At 43.9% G+C, this 16,695-nt stretch overlaps 1 protein-coding gene across 1 annotated transcript in view; it reads left to right on the forward strand.

Annotated features, from left to right (window-relative positions):
- Window positions 1-2,974: 2,974 nt before the first annotated feature.
- Window positions 2,975-16,695, forward strand: part of LOC135506974 (deoxycytidylate deaminase-like) — a 36,086-nt gene continuing 22,365 nt past the window's right edge. The window contains exons 1-3 of the mRNA XM_064926415.1: window positions 2,975-3,121; window positions 7,297-7,414; window positions 13,263-13,398. Coding sequence (XP_064782487.1) covers window positions 3,054-3,121; window positions 7,297-7,414; window positions 13,263-13,398 — 322 coding nt within the window. The 5' untranslated portion in view covers window positions 2,975-3,053. The remainder of the gene's footprint in view (window positions 3,122-7,296; window positions 7,415-13,262; window positions 13,399-16,695) is intronic.

Raw genomic sequence — 16,695 nt, forward strand, 5'->3', positions numbered from 1 at the left:
TTGATGTTGCTGAGAGCAGTTCCACCCGTCTTTCCCCATTTAAATCATTTGCCCCCCAGCGACCCCTTCAAAGCCAAAGTCATCTGAAAGTTACCTGTTTTGTCCCCTAAACTCACTTTAACTGTAAACATTCTATTGAACAATTCTACTACAGCAGAATTAGCTCGAACGTACTCAAACGTACTAGAATACAACAGTAAGTTGCATAATGATGATGTCTATTTTAGCAGTATTCTGTCACACTATACATTGACATAGGATATCGCTCGAGCACTTTTACAGATACGGACACCTATGGGTACGGCGCTAGGGCATGGCGCCAGGGGTTAAGGTATGATGTAATTGGATTGAAGTTGATACCTTTGTTACCCTTCTAGAAGTCTCGTTCCCATCCGATGCCTGTGTGTAAGTCTGGCCAAGTGAGACTACCTTTTCGGACCAGTCAGTCAAACACCATTTTGAGAAGGGCACCATCGTGAGTTTGACATGGTCAACACGAGGCAGAGGGAAACATCTTTGGTGAAAATAGAGCCTGCATCAAAGAGAGAGAGAGAGAGAGAGAGAGAGAGAGAGAGAGACGAGGAGAGAGAGAAAAAGTTAGTTGTCAATACACTCCCTATTCAACTCAAACAAACTCCTAAACAAACTACTGAAATACATATTTACGTAATCAACAACAGCATAACTGATGCATTCCTTAGGAAAAAGCCATTTTAATCTGAATTGGTTTAGCAACAGTGGAATTCAATGCATCTGGCCAATATCTCTTGGAGATCCATTCCTCCTGAAAGTGGCAGAAGGGGGAGGGAGACAGAGGGGCGGAGAGAGAGAGAGAGAGAGAGAGAGAGAGTGAGAGAGAGTGTGCCTACTACAGCAGGAAGATGTGTGACCTGTTGCCACAAGAAAATGGCAACCAGTGAAGAACAAACATCATTGTAAATACAACCCATATTTATGTTTATTTATTTTCCCTTTTGTACTTTAAGTAAAGGGAAGTAGAGTGTAGTTCAGTGCAGTAGGCCTACAGTACAGTAGAGCACAATAGAGTACAGCATAATGTATTGTACTGTACTCTACTGTACTATACTCTACTTCAGTGGTTCCCAACCAGGGGTACAAGGACCCCTAAGGTGACTTGGCCTATCCACAGAGGGTACTTGAGAAGACTCATGAGACCATATGCCTACTGGTAAAATGCACATGAGGGGGTAAATCAGGGGTACTCCAGGCAGAGCAAAATAGTTGGTGATACAGTAAACGAAAAGGTTGGGAACCACTGCTCTACTCTACTGTCCTGTACTGAATTCTACTATACTGTTTTTAATTTTTAAATGTTTTAATTTCACCTTTATTTAACTAGGCAAGTCAGTTAATTAAGAACAAATGATTTTTTACCATGAAGACACACAGATTTGGTTGTTCCGGACCAGATCAAATCTGAACCAATCATAGATGTCTATGTTTCACAAGTTTGGACATCACAGCACAGCACAGTAGCTTTAAACATCAACTATCTGAGCAGCTAACCGATCGCTACAGCTGTACATAGTCCATCTGTAAATAGCCCACCCAATCTATCTACCTCATCCCCATACTGTTTTTCTTTTGTTTACTTTTCTGCTCTTTTGCACACCAGTATCTCTACTTGCACATCATCATCTGCTCATTTATCACTCCAGTGTTAATCTGCTAAATTGTAACTATTCGCTCCTATGGCCTATTTATTGCCTACCTCCTCATGCCTTTTGCACACACTGTATGTAGACTTTGATTTGTTTATTGTGTTATTGGCTTGTTTATTGTTTACTCCATGTGTAACTCTGTGTTATTGTCTGTGTCACACTGCTTTGCTTTATCTTGGCTATTTCGAAGTTGCAAATTAAGAAATTGTCCTCAACTAGCCTACCTGGTTAAATAAAGGTTCAATAAAATAAAACAAACGTGGTCTTGTTTGGGGGCAGAACTCATTAGAACAATATATATGCAAAGGAAGATATAGCATATTTCTCCCTTTGTGTACCTATTCAGGATACAGCACCACTCCAAATTCCCAATCTGGTCTTCATACTGTACCATCATGGCCACCTAATAATCCCCAGTTTACAATTTGCTGATTCATCCCCCCTCCTCTCTCCTGTAACTATTCCCCAGGTCGTTGCTGTAAATGAGAATGTGTTTTCAGTCAACTTACCTGGTAAAATAAGGGTAAAATAAAATGCAGAGAATTCTATAATTAGGAATTTCTGTGTAGTACAGATCTGGGACCCATGATGTAATTCTGTTACCGTAATTCAGTTACCAAGTGAAATCCACTTCACGTACTTTACCAGGTATTTTACCAGGTAAGATGAATCAGTTCAATAACCAAAACAGATGTTTTCAAACTCAAGGTGTCATGTCATAGCTGACACCCCATTCTTTCTGCAGACATCTTTGAATCTTAATTCAGGGCAGATGTTTAACATAGTTTTTGGAAAATTTAGCCACATAGAACAAGGAGCTAGCTGTGTGACTGTGTGTGTGGTCACAGAGAGTCAGAGGTGTGTGGCTGTGTGTGTCGTCACAGAGAGTCAGAGGTGTGTGGCTGTGTGTGTCGTCACAGAGAGTGAGGTGTTACTGTAACTGTTCTTCCCTGATGCAGATGTAAAATTCGGTAACAGAATTATGGTACAATCTCCTTTATTTTAATCTGTGGTTTTAGTAAAACACATGACTGCCACGTAGTGGCGGGGAGGAGGATATATTCTGTCACTCACTTGACTGTTTTTGGTCCTATGCAGCTTCAGCTTCAGTTTACAGTGGCAGAGAGCACACACATTCTGCAGGTTTTACATATTGTTCACAGAAGTCCACCTTGGAAGGCTGACTGTAGTTTGACGCGCTCTACAAATGTTCGTTCAACAAGACAACTACGTGGATTTACACATTCCCTAATATAGGCTGGTGGTTGGACCACGTGATATTTTCAAGCGCGGGAGATTTTCATGCCTTGTGTCTTGTCCTTCGTCCTATCTGTGACGCGGTATGCCAGTATCAGCTAGGCGACACATCACATGCAGCTTGCCAGCACAGAAGCAAAGATGAGCCATGAAATGAAGAACGAGACATCTCAACTGAATGGGTAACTTTTTTTGTTTTGTTTTTACTTTTCATTTTGAAGTTAGCAGCGAATTGTCAGTTGTTTGGTTGCGTGCGTTTCACGGTAGGACTAGCTAGCTAGGCTAAGTAGTAGTATCTAGCTAGCCAACTCTTTCAGTTCTTTGATAACACACAACGCTACAACGTCAATATATAAACATCGCTTGCGTTTGTTGTTAGCAGCATTTTCAGAAAGTAATTAGACATGTAAGATAGATAGCTAGCTAAGTTACTGTACAGTGTATTGAAATAAGGTCACATTCAAGCTAGCCACTTAATGTATACCTGCCAAAAAACTACTAACTGCATTGGGAACGTGTGTGTGTGTGTGTGTGTGTGTGTGTGTGTGTGTGTGTGTGTGTGTGTGTGTGTGTGTGTGTGTGTGTGTGTGTGTGTGACAGACTGGGGAGGGTTGGCAACTTCAACAGTCATCACATTTCGTGTGTGTCTCGACGCAAAGTCAGAAAAGGGCTTCACACCTTAGAAACCACAATAGCCATTCTCAGGATAAGATATCATCCTATCCTCTTCAGACATGATTATCACTTAGCCCCCCCCCCTCCTGTGTCTGTTTTGTATTTAGCGTCAGGTAATATTCTCCCTACTCTCCTTAGTTCCCTATGCCATCTTGGTGAAAGACATGGGGGCGGGATGTGTAATATGTAGAATATGGATACTGCATAAGCTGTGACACACACACAGTTTCTCCTCAGCTGAAACGAGTGCAATATGAATCTGTGGCCCTCAAAAGGGAGGATGTGTCTCCCCCCACCCTTGAGTGTGTGCCCATGGAATGGCAGCAGTGTTGGCACAGGGAATAAGCTAACGCGCAGGAGGGCAATGAGGACACACAAACACATCCCACACACACTACTCCTAGTCCCAACCACACTGTCACTCTGACTCTGTGTCAAATGTCAAACACGAGGAGCACTCGAGCTCCACCCGTAACATGCCCTCAATCGTCTCGCACACACCTGGAGGGATTCCCGACACCCAGCAGAGTGCCAGGAGCCCAGAAAGGTGAAGAGGACCTGGGCCAACCCCTGTGGCCCCTGGCCCTCTTCACCACCACTTTAAGCTGGCTGAGGGCCCATTTTGGCTGTTTTGATCCCCCAAAATGAGCCGGTGCCTCCCAGGGCCTAGCTCGATAACAGTCTCTTTCCACCGTGATTTCACGCTGTTATGAAGGCTTGAGTTCCGGATGTGGTTGATTGAAATCTGGATGGCATTTTGAGACTGGTTGCATCATGTTTAGCCTTCGTCATAAATATTTTTTAGTGTACGGCACACAGCCACACAGCTGTTCTCTTTTTACTAGTTCAGCCTTCAAATGTATTCGGCTCTCTGCTCTGCTTACACTTGTATCACCTTCATTGATGTGAAGAATGCTTTGGCTGAAGGCCTATACCTTTTCCATGTCAACCCTCAGCCTGAGCTCTTTAGGCTGCCTTCAGAGTAACTGTTGCTTGCCATCAAGTTGACAGTTTGGTCATGTTCTTCTGACCAAGCTCTGAGTTTGCATTCTCATCATTGCTGTGAAGAATGCTGGTGCTGAAGGCTAGGCATATAGGCCTGTCTATTCCATATCAACTCTGAACTGGTTGCAACCATAAATGTCCTATTAAATTCCTAATTCTATGGTAGCAACCATAGGGTGCATGTATTGAGTTAGGTCTCGTACCTCTGACATTTCCATCTCCACGCAACATGCATGTTGGCAAACTTGGCATTCTGAAGGGCCTTCCCTAATACCACTCACTATGTTGAGCGTCCCTTTCTGACCGGCTTTGTGCACTTTCACTAAACTAGGTAGACTAATGCCTTAATTTTCAAAATTCTGTTCCCAGATAGAGCCTACGATATAGGGCCGAGTATAGCCAGGAAAAGTCCTATTTTGACGTGCTGCTTGGAAGCGTGATGATAGCCTAATCCTCCAGCTCATTAAGCCAATAAGGAATAGGCATTTGCGGGAATAATAAACCCCAGAAGGGAGAACGTCCAGGGAGAATTACCCCATATCTCTTCTCCCAGCAGCTGTACGGTTGAAAATCCTGTTTTGGAAGGCCGACCACCGTTCTGCAGAGTGTAGGACCTCTATGACAATCTGGTGCCTGGGAAAGCCTGTAGAGCCCAGGGGAGCGAACACACTCATCTGCGTCTCATTAAAGGACTAATGTCCTGGGTGACACTGAGACCACAGCAGCAGCTGGCATTGGAGCAGTATAGGAGAACCATATAATTACAATGAATTGAACTTGAGCGGCATGCAATTGGGGAATGGAATGTCTGACTGTTCTAGTCATTGTAATTCTATGTCAGCATTTGAACATATGACAGCAGGAAGATTCCAGGCTTCTGAATGACCGTGTGAACACCACCAGGTGTCAGGTCTCCGGTGGGGAGATATTAAGGTTTGCGGCCGGTTCAGTGATGCTTTAATGAATAATGAGAAGGAAGGCCCTTCTGCACAAATTGATAACAGAAGACGTTTAAGCTACCAAAGCTTCCCCGGAGACCGATGCTTAATTAGATGTATCAAGGAAGAGTCAGACACGCCCTAAAAAGCTGGATCAAATTGAAGGTCTGTATTGGAAGGTGCAGGCCTACTCAACCGAATGTGTTTCAATTAATGTTTTATTCCTCTCATCTTGTGTTATTAAACAGTTTGAACAAATCAAATCTCTACATCAACTGTAAATGATTTTACAACAGCCTCTCTTAACTAGATTCTTTAGGCCTAATTAAAATGCAATATGCCACATTTGATCAAGCCACAATGAAAAACAAACAAGCAGTTTCTTTGTCTTTTGCGCAACGACGGCCCCTCTGCCCTATGATGTGCGCCACTTAATGCGTCCGAACGCCTGGAAATGTCACTTCATTTTAAAGTTTCTCCCCGTTTGGCAGTCTTGCTCTGCATGCTGTCAACCATTAGCCAATTTTGAAGCGTAGGGACGAGAGATCTCAGTCCGAGCTGTGGAGGAGTTCAAAGGGTTGAACTCTAAACGCATCCCTCTTTCTCCCTTTCTCTTTGATCCCTTCATTTCTATCTAGTCCAGTCGTGTCTGCGGGGGTGTAGGCGAAAGACGTCACCGATCTTGTCTTTGTAGACAGGCAGACGTCGTGCATTGCCGGACAACAATTGGTCTCGGTTGCCAACCTAGGGCAATAGGGCCACTCTTTAATTTCTTTGTCATGTGACAGCCAGGTGGGTAGGGTTTAATTGCCAGGTCAAAACGCACGGCCGAGAGATCACACTCCAAACTGTGGAGGAGTTCAAAGTATCCCTTCCTCTTCTGTCGTCACTGTGTCTTTGGATCCACTTTAGAGAGTGCTTTGTAGACAGGCAGCATCTAGGCCTAGATCTATGGCACGATCCGCCCTAGGTTGGTGTGACAGCCAGATGGGTAGGATTTAATTGCTGGGTACTGCTGCTTCAGTTTCCAAGGTGCTCCAGCCTGACCCAGTGGGACGTTCTGCGACTGTACCCATAATGGCTCCCGGTTCCTGTGTCTGGATCCGTAATGGTGGGTGAGTGGCCTGGAGCACAGCAGTAAAGAGAGGATATAATGGTTTTCAAAACACAAAGAATGTACGCTGAGATAGTGAGGTCTCTAGACAGGGGTGTTGTAATTATAGGGAGTGGGCGTCTGATCTCCGTGGGGTTAAGACCCAGGTTTGAAGCCCTTTGAATCGTCGCACTGGTGGCCTTGTGAGGATGTGTGTGTGTGAAGTGTCCGACTGAACTTGTGTTTGCGTTCACGCCAGCACGTGTTTTCCTTTGTAAAGCAAGAGGACGGAGACCGAGACTACATCATGCTGACCTCAAGTGAAACACGCAACCAATGCCACTGACTGCTCCTTTTTGACAAACGAGCCTTTTGAAGGTTCTATTTTTGTTTTTACGCCATCCCTCACTACCTTGTCACTTTCCTTCTATTCTGTCTTATCCCTCTGACTCCCATGTTCTCCTTCCCTCCTCAACCTCTAATGCTACCCTCCTTTTCTCTTTCCCCCTTCTCTTTCTAACTATTCTTTTGCCCATTTTTCTGACCTCCATTTTCTTTTGTCTTCATGTTTCTCTCCTATCCTCCCGTTCTTTCTCCATTTTCTTTTCTCTGTCCTTTCTCCCTCTCCTCTTTTCCCCTCCATCAGGACCCCCGCCTCTGATCCTGCTCAGACGAAAAAGCGTGAGGACTACCTGGAGTGGCCTGAATATTTCATGGCTGTAGCTTTCCTTTCAGCTCAGAGAAGCAAGGATCCCAGCTCACAGGTAAACATATATATATATATATATATATATATATATAACACACACACACAACTCAAAGAAGCATTCAAGATCCTAGGCAACATCACCACCCCCTACCCCCCCTCTTCATTGATCCTGGCCCTCCAACCACCTTTCTCTCCATTTCTCCCTCTACCACGGCTGTGTAAGGCGTCTACAGCCCCACCTGTTGTTAAATATTAATCCAGATGCCAGGCCCTTCGCCCTCAATAAGGCCTCCCTGCTTTTCTGATCAGGCCCTGGCACGGATGCCTCTTTGACACCACCGGTCAAGGCGGCGGCGGGTTTTTGATTGAGTTCCCAGAGTTCCCGGCTGTGGGGCGAGCACCTGGTTTGGGGGGGGGGGGTGTGTTTCAAGCAGTTGGAGGCCTTAGCCCTTGTCTGCCTTAGTCAGGGATTGGTTTTCTGGTGTAGGACTGTAAGCGCCAATTTGGATGTCTGTTTTGATTTGTTTCGACACCTATACCCCCTGTCTGCACTGTGCTGTCTAGTTTGATCAACCTAGAGCTTGTTTTGAAATGGATTTCTGACCCACAGAAGTGGATGGATGGAGTGAGGGATATCAGTGAAATGGAGGGGGGGGGAATGGCTACAGGTTTTCAATCCTAAAAATATTTGGTCAAAAAGAGATGTCTTGAGGGAAGTCTGGACTATGCAGGGTTTATTAGGGAATTTAAATCAATAAATTATTTGATCCCAAAACTAGCTAGCTATACAAGCCTGATACCAGTGACAGTTTAGGCCTAAATCAGTATGTATATGCTTCTAAACCAAAGAGTATTAGACAGCATGAGTATGTAAGCTACATGAAGTAGCGAAGAGAACATTTTTAATGTAGCGACTTTGGTTCCTACCCTGTCACAATAACTCCTCCCTAGCATTTTCATTCGTTGTCATGTAAAACACTATGCCCATTATTATATTCTAACTATATTGATTTAAAATAATAATATTTCTATGATTCCAACAGTTCACCCAAGTGTTTTAATCGCTTGTCAAATTGCATTTGGTTAAAAAACGCAATTGCAACATTTGCCAATAGTGTGCAGCGCTATGTGGAGTGTGGATATGATCTCAAATTAGTGCAGGAAAGGCAGACATTTATGAAAAATTCAGAGTTGAAGTTTAATTGAACAGTATAAAACAATCAGAATGGAGAGACCCATTGAACTCACTTGTGTTTCCACCCTAGGGTCATGCACTACTCCTAAATAAATACAAATATTTATATTATTCAAAACCATAAAGTAACGTCAACATATGAACCACAGCTAATGAAATCACTGAAACCCTTAAAGATTTGCAGTTTGTTTTGGAATGGGTCGCCAGTAATAAACTGGCCCTGAACATCTCTAAAACTAAGAGCATTGTATTTGGTACAAATCATTCCCTAAGTTCTAGACCTGAATCTGGTAATGAATGCTGTGGCTGTTGAAGAAGTTGACTAAATTACTTGGTGTTACCTTAGATAGCTTACAATCACTGTTAAAATGTATAGATTCAATGGTTGTAAAGATGGGGAGAGGTTTGTACGTGATAGAGATGTCCTGCAGGCTCTAGTTTTATCTAATCATAATTATTGTCCTGTCGAGTGCTGTGAGGAAAGACTTAGTTAAGATGCTGCTGGCCCAGAACAGAGTGGCACGCCTTGCTCTTCATTGTAATCAGAAGGCTTACATAAATACTATGCATGCCAGTCTCTCTTGGCTACGAATTGAATCACTTCTTTTTATAAAAAAACATTGTCGAAAACCCCAAATTGTTTGCATAGTCAATTTACGCACAGCTCTGACACACATACACACTTACCCCACCAGACATGCCACCAGGGGTCTTTTCACAGTCTCCAAATTCAAGAAGGCGTACAGTATTATATAGAGCCATTATTGAGTGGAGCTCCGGTCCATCTCATATTGCTCAAATTAAGAGTAAACCCTGGTTTCAAAAAACAGAAAGCAACACCTCACGGCACATCTCTCCCCTATTTGACGTAGATAGTTGTATGTATTGACATGTAGGCTACGTGTGCCTATACATTTTTTTACATGTTCTGTCCTTGAGCTGTTCTTGTCGACTAATGTTCTGTATTATGTCATGTTTTGTGTGGACCCCAGGAAGAGTAGCTTTTGCAACAATGGGGATCCTAATAAAATACCAAATACTAAAATATACCGTCAAACATTAGAAAAATACCATGATATGCTGGCCATATCGTCCAGCCCTCGATGAAAGCTGGCTCTGCTCCTCTGTGATAAGCTCAACCCCAAGGGAAGGAAGGGGGACAGGGGGGAGACGCCAGTTGGGCACAGCAGGGGAGTCTACGGATTCAGTAATCCTCCATCCCTCCCTCCTTCTGACTCCACACCTGCTGCTGGGAGTTAGTGCCTTTAGAAACTATTCACACCTGTTGACTTGTTCCACATTTTATTGTGTTACAGCCTGAATTCAAACTGTATTAAATATATTTTTTTCACTCACCCATTCAATTTCTTTTCATCCCAAAAAACTCCATAGTCCTTGCCAATGACAAGCATACCAATAACATGATGCCACCACCACCATGCTTGAAAATTTGAAGTGGTACTCAGAGATGTTGAATTTGCCCTAAACATAACGCTTTGTATTCAGGACCCAAAGTATATCTCTTTGCCACAATGTTGTGAATCCATCTTCAGTTCTATCACAGCCATTCACCCCCTTGGCTTTGTTCTGTGTGTGTGTGTGTGAGTGCACATGAGATGTGTGTCTAGAAAACCCCCCTAGTCTTTGTGGTTGAATCTACAGATAATTGCATGTGTGGGGTACAGAGCTGAGGCAGTCATTCAGAAATCACGAAACACTATTGCACACAGTGAGTCCATGCAACTTACTGTGATTTGTTAAGCAACATTTTACTCCTGAACTTATTTAGCTTTGCCATAACAAAGGGGTTGAATACTTATTGACTCGACATTTCAGCTTTTCATTTTTTAATGATTTGGAATTCTACTTTGACAATATGGATTATTGTGTGTGTGGGCCAGTGACTGAGAATCTAAATATAATCCATTTTAAATTCTGGCTGTAACACAACTAAATTTGGAAGAAGTCTTTCGGCACTAGCCCAGAAAGACCGAGAGGGGGGGTGATGGAGATCAAGAGACAGAGGGAATGAGAGCGAGAAAGAAAGGGAGGAAATTTCAACAAGTCTTCTCTAATGACCTCTCCTTTCTAAACTAGTTCAGGATGTTGTCTTGTCTCCACCTCGGGGGAGAGAGAGAGGTGGAGGCAATGGGGATTAGAAGAATGACAGAAGTTTTTAAACCAGCCAAGCCTTCCCTGATCAAAACAGTGTGAGGATGAAACAGAGGGTTTGGAGCTTTAGTCGTCTATCCTTTATTTTCTCCTCTTTTTTTTCCCCTCTCGGAAGAAAGGGATATCTGGCGCCGTTTCATGTCTCAGCGACGGGTCCTCGCGAGGCCTCTGTTTACAGACCGCCACGGGGGGCCGAAGGACGAAGCTTCCGCCTTCCGCTTTTGCCACAATTCCCCCATTGATATCTGACCACCTTAGTTGACGCAGTCCACCAACAAGAAAGGATGGTAGCTTGTCCCTCAGTGGGCTCTCTCTCCAGAAGCCACTGTTTCTTAGTCCCCCCCCCTTAGTTCCCTCTGTCAATGTGGTCGTGTGTACGCTACAGCCTCTGTTTTAAGGCTCAGCTCAGCTCTCTAGTCTCTACTCTCTTCCCTCGTCAGATGTATCCTTCAAATAAGCCCCCTACATTAATTCAGCAACGCTCTCTAGACAGGCGCATGTGTGCACACAGCACAAATCCAAGGGGACGCGAGTCGAGACTGAACTTAATTTGATCTGTGATCTGAACAGCTACACTACGTATCATCTTCAAGCTTCGTCTGACTTTGTCTTAGTCAGTCCTATGACACCGAGAAGGACCCTCTATCATTTCGCTCTCTCTCGCTCGTCTTTTTGTCTCTCCCTCGGTCTCTCTTGCTGACTTCGTCTTTCACACATTTCTCTGGCACACTTTTATCATTCTAACATATGAGTGATGGAGCTGGGTGGAGGGTGGGGGGAGGTTTATGTATTGATGGATGGGGTGAGGCTAGGGAGGGGGGTGCGGTGCGTGGGTCTTTTTAAAGTGATAAGGGGCCTGGCGGAGCGTTTCTAGCCCTGATCAAAGCACAGCGTCCTGGGGAGAGCCATGGCGGGGGGTGGGCTCTCTAGGTTGTTTGATGTGTTGGAGCTATGCCAGTTCACCTGGAGAAAACTAACAGTACAGTGAAGGGCATAAGGTACGGTTCCACCGCCGCACCCTCATTGGTCAGATGACCAATCATTATTAGCCAAGAAGTGGCTAGAAAACTTCAATGTTTTTGTGAGTTAGATTAGAATCCCTCCTGATTGGTTGTTCTACTGTGTTCGTTATGGTGGAGTAGAGGTTTGTGCTTTCATGGGATTCCTGATAAGTTGATGTCCTCCAAATCAAGGTTTCACAATTAATGGCACCCTTAAAGATGATTGTAAATTGCATCTACCAAAATTAAACCAGAAATTTAATTTAAATCTCAAGGAACTATATTGAACCATTACATCACTTGTTTCACTAGGGTATAATGAGGTAACACGCATGCAATATCCCTTTGTCATCCAACACCATGAAGAAAACAAAAGAACTGGCAGTTCAAGAGAGGCAGATGGTCGTAGACCTTCATAAATCTGATAATGGCTACAAGAAGATCCACAAACGACTGAGCACTGTCAGGGCAGTTATAAAAAAAAATTAAAAATCAGAAGATATGGAACACTTAAACCTTACGGTAGAGGATGCAAATGCATTTTGCCCCCCCCAGGATAGGGAGGAGGATGGCGAGAGAAGTAACAAAAAACCCAGAATCACTGTGAAAGAATTGCAGGCCTTGGTGGCGTCTTGGGGGTCACCCAGGTTTCAAAAAGCACCATCAGACGCCACCTCCACATCCACAGGCTCGTTGGAAGGGTTGCCAGAAGAAAGCCCTTTCTGACCCCAAAACACAGACACAAGCGCTTGGAGTTTGCCAAACATCATTTAAGTTATGACTGGAAGAAGGTGCTCTGGTCAGATGAGACCAAAATAAAATGTTTTGATCAGATACAGCATCGGTATGTTTGGCGTCAACAGAAATGCATACAAGGAGAGGCACCTCATACCCACGGTGAAATATGGTGGTGGGTCAGTGATGTTTTGGGGCTGTTTTAATTCCAGAGGTCCAGGGGCACTGGTTAAGACTGATGGCATAATGAATTCCACCAAGTATCAGGCAATTCTGGCTGACAATCTGGTTGCCTCTGTCAGAAGGCTGGGACTTGGCCCTAGGTGGACTTTCCAACAAGACAATGACCCGAAACGTACCTCAAGATCCACACAGAAATGGTTCTGTGACAACAAAATCAATGTTCCACCATGGCCATTTTGTGTTAAATAATTGTATGATTTTGGTTGGTTCCATTGAAACATGAATAAAGTACAGTATTTGTCACATGTTGGTATTTTGAGTATCTCTAATTATTTATATATATATATAGTATTGTTTGTGCATTGCCAGCCAGGGGTGCCAGTAATTTTGGAGCCCACTGTATACTTGCATAAATGTTAAACTCTTAGGCCTACATGCTAGGCTAGATTGGGTATAAAAATATCTTCTCACCCAAATACATAATGTTTTGCCATTTTTTTTTTTTTAAGGGTGACCAATGATACGCCCAGTCACCTCTTCTAGTCTAGATGCAACACAGTTGAGAAATAATATGTGCACTCTGTCTGAACTTTAAATGATCTCTCTGTCTCTGCTAGGTTGGAGCATGTATTGTTAACCAGGAGAATAAGATAGTGGGCATCGGCTACAACGGCATGCCCAACGGCTGTGATGATGATCTGCTGCCCTGGTCCCGCTCTGCTGACGACAGACTGGATACCAAGTATCCTTATGGTAGGATCTACCTAGGAACATCACTGTAGTACCACAGTCCACTACCAAGTATCCTTATGGTAGGATCTACCTAGGAACATCACTGTAGTACCACAGTCCACTACCAAGTATCCTTATGGTAGGAGCTACCTATAGTACCACTACCTACTATCCCTGCAGTAAGATTTACTTTAATATCACCACAATGAGGAACCCTAGGTTAATGTGAACTACAATATACACAGTGTACAAAATATTAAGAACAACTTCCTAATATTGGGTTGCACCCCCACGCAATTAGTTGAGGCATAGACTCTACAAGGTGTCGAAAGCATTCCACACGGATGTTGGCCCATATTGACACTAATGCTTCCCACAAACAGGTGCGTCTGGCACCTACTACCGTACCCTGTTCAAAGGCACTTCAATCTTTTGTCTTCCCCATTTAACCCTATGAATGGCACACATATACAATCCATGTCTCAAGTCTTAACAATCGTTCTATAATGTGTCCCCCTTCCTTCCTCTACACAGATTTTTGAAGTGGACTTAGCAAGTGACCTCAATAAGGGATCATAGCTTTCACCTGGTCAGTCTGTCATGGAAAGAGCAGGTGTTCTTAATGTTTTGTATACTCAGTGTATGCTGGTTCCATAACTTGGTGTAAGTCGGAACTAGGTTAAAACAGCATGAGCTTTCTTTGAAATACTTGGAGCATTCGATTGAGCCTTTCTGGAGTGCCATATAGGTTCCAATGATCCAAACAAGGTCAATCAATCTTAACTAAAGCATTTGAAGGGTTGAACCCAGGCCTGGGCAACATGCCGGCCATTTCAGCAGCTCGTGAACTGTGAACCCCAACTGACATGCTGCTAGGCCATAATCGCACTAGCCACTTGAACAGTACTAGCCAGTCCAACATGTGAAGTGTGTGTGGTGATTGACTCCTGCTTTCTCTCTCGCACTCACAGACGCTAGGCTCCATCTGTCTGTGCCTGCTTTTTCCTCTCAAGACCACATGGTGCTCTTTTTCACACTCATCCTCATTTCTCTCTCTCTCGCCTCACCTCATAGCTGCCTCTCATTACAGTGCACAACCTCTTTCAAACCAGACAAGCCCTTAACAATAAGCAGTAGTCAATCCCCTGTTGTTGCTAAAGCAGTTGTTGTTTAACGTCGAAACAAGCATCACCCGCGCAGACAACACAGCTGAGGCCAACAAAGAAGAGAGGGACTACTCGGCAGCACAGATGGGGTTTTAATGGAACTCCGAAGATGGAGGCCAGGTGCTCTTAACCCCAACGAGCGGGAAAGGAAAGGAGAGATGTTTTTGTGCAGTTGTCATGGAAACCAGGTAGTTTGAGGGTGAAATGAGAGCAGGTGGCACACTGGAAAATAAATGCATTTCTGGGAAAACGATAGAATAGCTGGATGGAAGGTGGAATGCTCTCCTGTCTCCAACTGCTTGCTTGTACTATCAGTTTCTACTTCTGAGAGAGCGTGTCCTTGTGAGAGTGAAAGAGCTTTTACAGTGAAATGATTCAGTAGATATACCTCTGTTCTTACAAGGACATCTTGATTCTTGTCTCAGTCCTTGGAAGTCTGAATTAGAAGTGACACAGTTTCACCTGAAGAGGGCGCTGGACACCAACTTCCAGTTCGTCTCCTTGTCCTCTCAAAACTCAGAGTGAATGTACACACATCCACAACCTAGAGGGAAATTGCTAGTAGTGTTTTCTCTCCCAACTTCTGATATTGATGATATTAGACCCAACTCTGCCAACCATGACTGGCGTATTTTCAAAGTTTGACTTGTAAGCCTTGATAGGTAATCGGACCAATGGGGGCAGTTAGTTTGAAGTGAAACAAGTACATCCCTAGTACATAAGTACTTACTAATCATATGCAATTATAACCTATTGGAGATACCTAGGGTGACGAGACGTCCCCGTTTTCCACAGCCAGTCCCCGGTTTTGGTGGCCTGTCCACGAAAAATGTCCTTGTTGGGCCTTTTTATAACGTTTTGATTGGTGATGCACTGTAACCATCTCATGAATAACCATGGCTAGAAAGTATCGCCAACAGCATAGGCTACCAGACTTGGGTGGTTTTTGAATTACTAGATGGGCTAAGATAACTGGAGGGATAATCCCGTGTCTTATAATTAATAAAAGTATTGGAAAGAACTACAGCGAAAATTGATAGTTAAATATAGTTCCAGGGCATGCCACTTTTTCAAAATTATTTTTGCGCAGCTATACCCAACACCCTCCCGTAAAAATAAATAATTACATTCCCAGATTTTCATTTCCTAAATCCGGTCTCTTTACCTAGGGCTTTTCAGAGTCCTACTTTTTACTGCAATCACATACAGTAGGACACTGACACATTGTAGGCCACTCTGGGGGGGGGAAAGCTAGACTATTCTGAATGGGTTTAGGTAAGGAGTTTAGAAGAGAGAAGGGGGGTGGGGGAAGAGTGATAGAGGGCTGAGGGCACAGCTGGCAGACTGTGGGCAGCAGATGCCAGCGTGGGAGACTATCAGTGGTTGCCATGGTGAGGGTGTGAAGAGGCAAAGCACTAAGAGCATTTTGTCAATTTTTTGGGTGGCGGGGTTGATCTTTTAAACTCTTTCTGACCCCCTCCCCCTTACAAATAGACTCTCTCAGAAATGACTTTCTACCTTTTATACCACAATATGCTGCATTGTCCCACTTTGTTTAACGAGAGGGAATGTATGATCATACTGTAATGTACAGAGAAGGACAGTATATTTAACAAGATTAATACTGTGTCCACCCTTTCTACCTTTTCTAACAGCTCATTCAGGTAACCCTTTTCTTCCTCAGTAACTATTGTCTTTCTGTTCTGTAGATGAATCGTTCTTTAAGTACTGTTAATAAAGAGACTATGAGAATGAGAGGAGAGGAAGTTAAACCGCTCCCTTGGCAGTGACATACACACTCCCTCCCTCAGCAAAACTATCCAGGAATAATAGAAACTCGGTCCTCAGCCCGTAGCCCTGTCCTGCTCCCGACCCGGTTCATTCCTAATGCCTTATTCAAACCCATTCATTCCCTACGAACACACAGGAATAGCCATGTAATTGCTTGAGCCGATGTAGCAAAGTTAACGGCCCTCTATTTGTCTGCTGTGTCGGTTGGCTCTACAGCCTCTTTCCCACCGGGCACACTCTTCTTTTGCTTTTGATCTCCCTCTTTCTTTCTTTCTCTCTCCATCTCTTTTCTCTGCCTTCCCTCCCTATGCCCTCTCCATCTCCCCCTCCCTATCTCTAGTCTCCTCAGGGTTGTGATATC

Source organism: Oncorhynchus masou, chromosome 20 (genome assembly GCF_036934945.1).
Source record: "Oncorhynchus masou masou isolate Uvic2021 chromosome 20, UVic_Omas_1.1, whole genome shotgun sequence".
Lineage (NCBI taxonomy): Eukaryota > Metazoa > Chordata > Actinopteri > Salmoniformes > Salmonidae > Oncorhynchus > Oncorhynchus masou.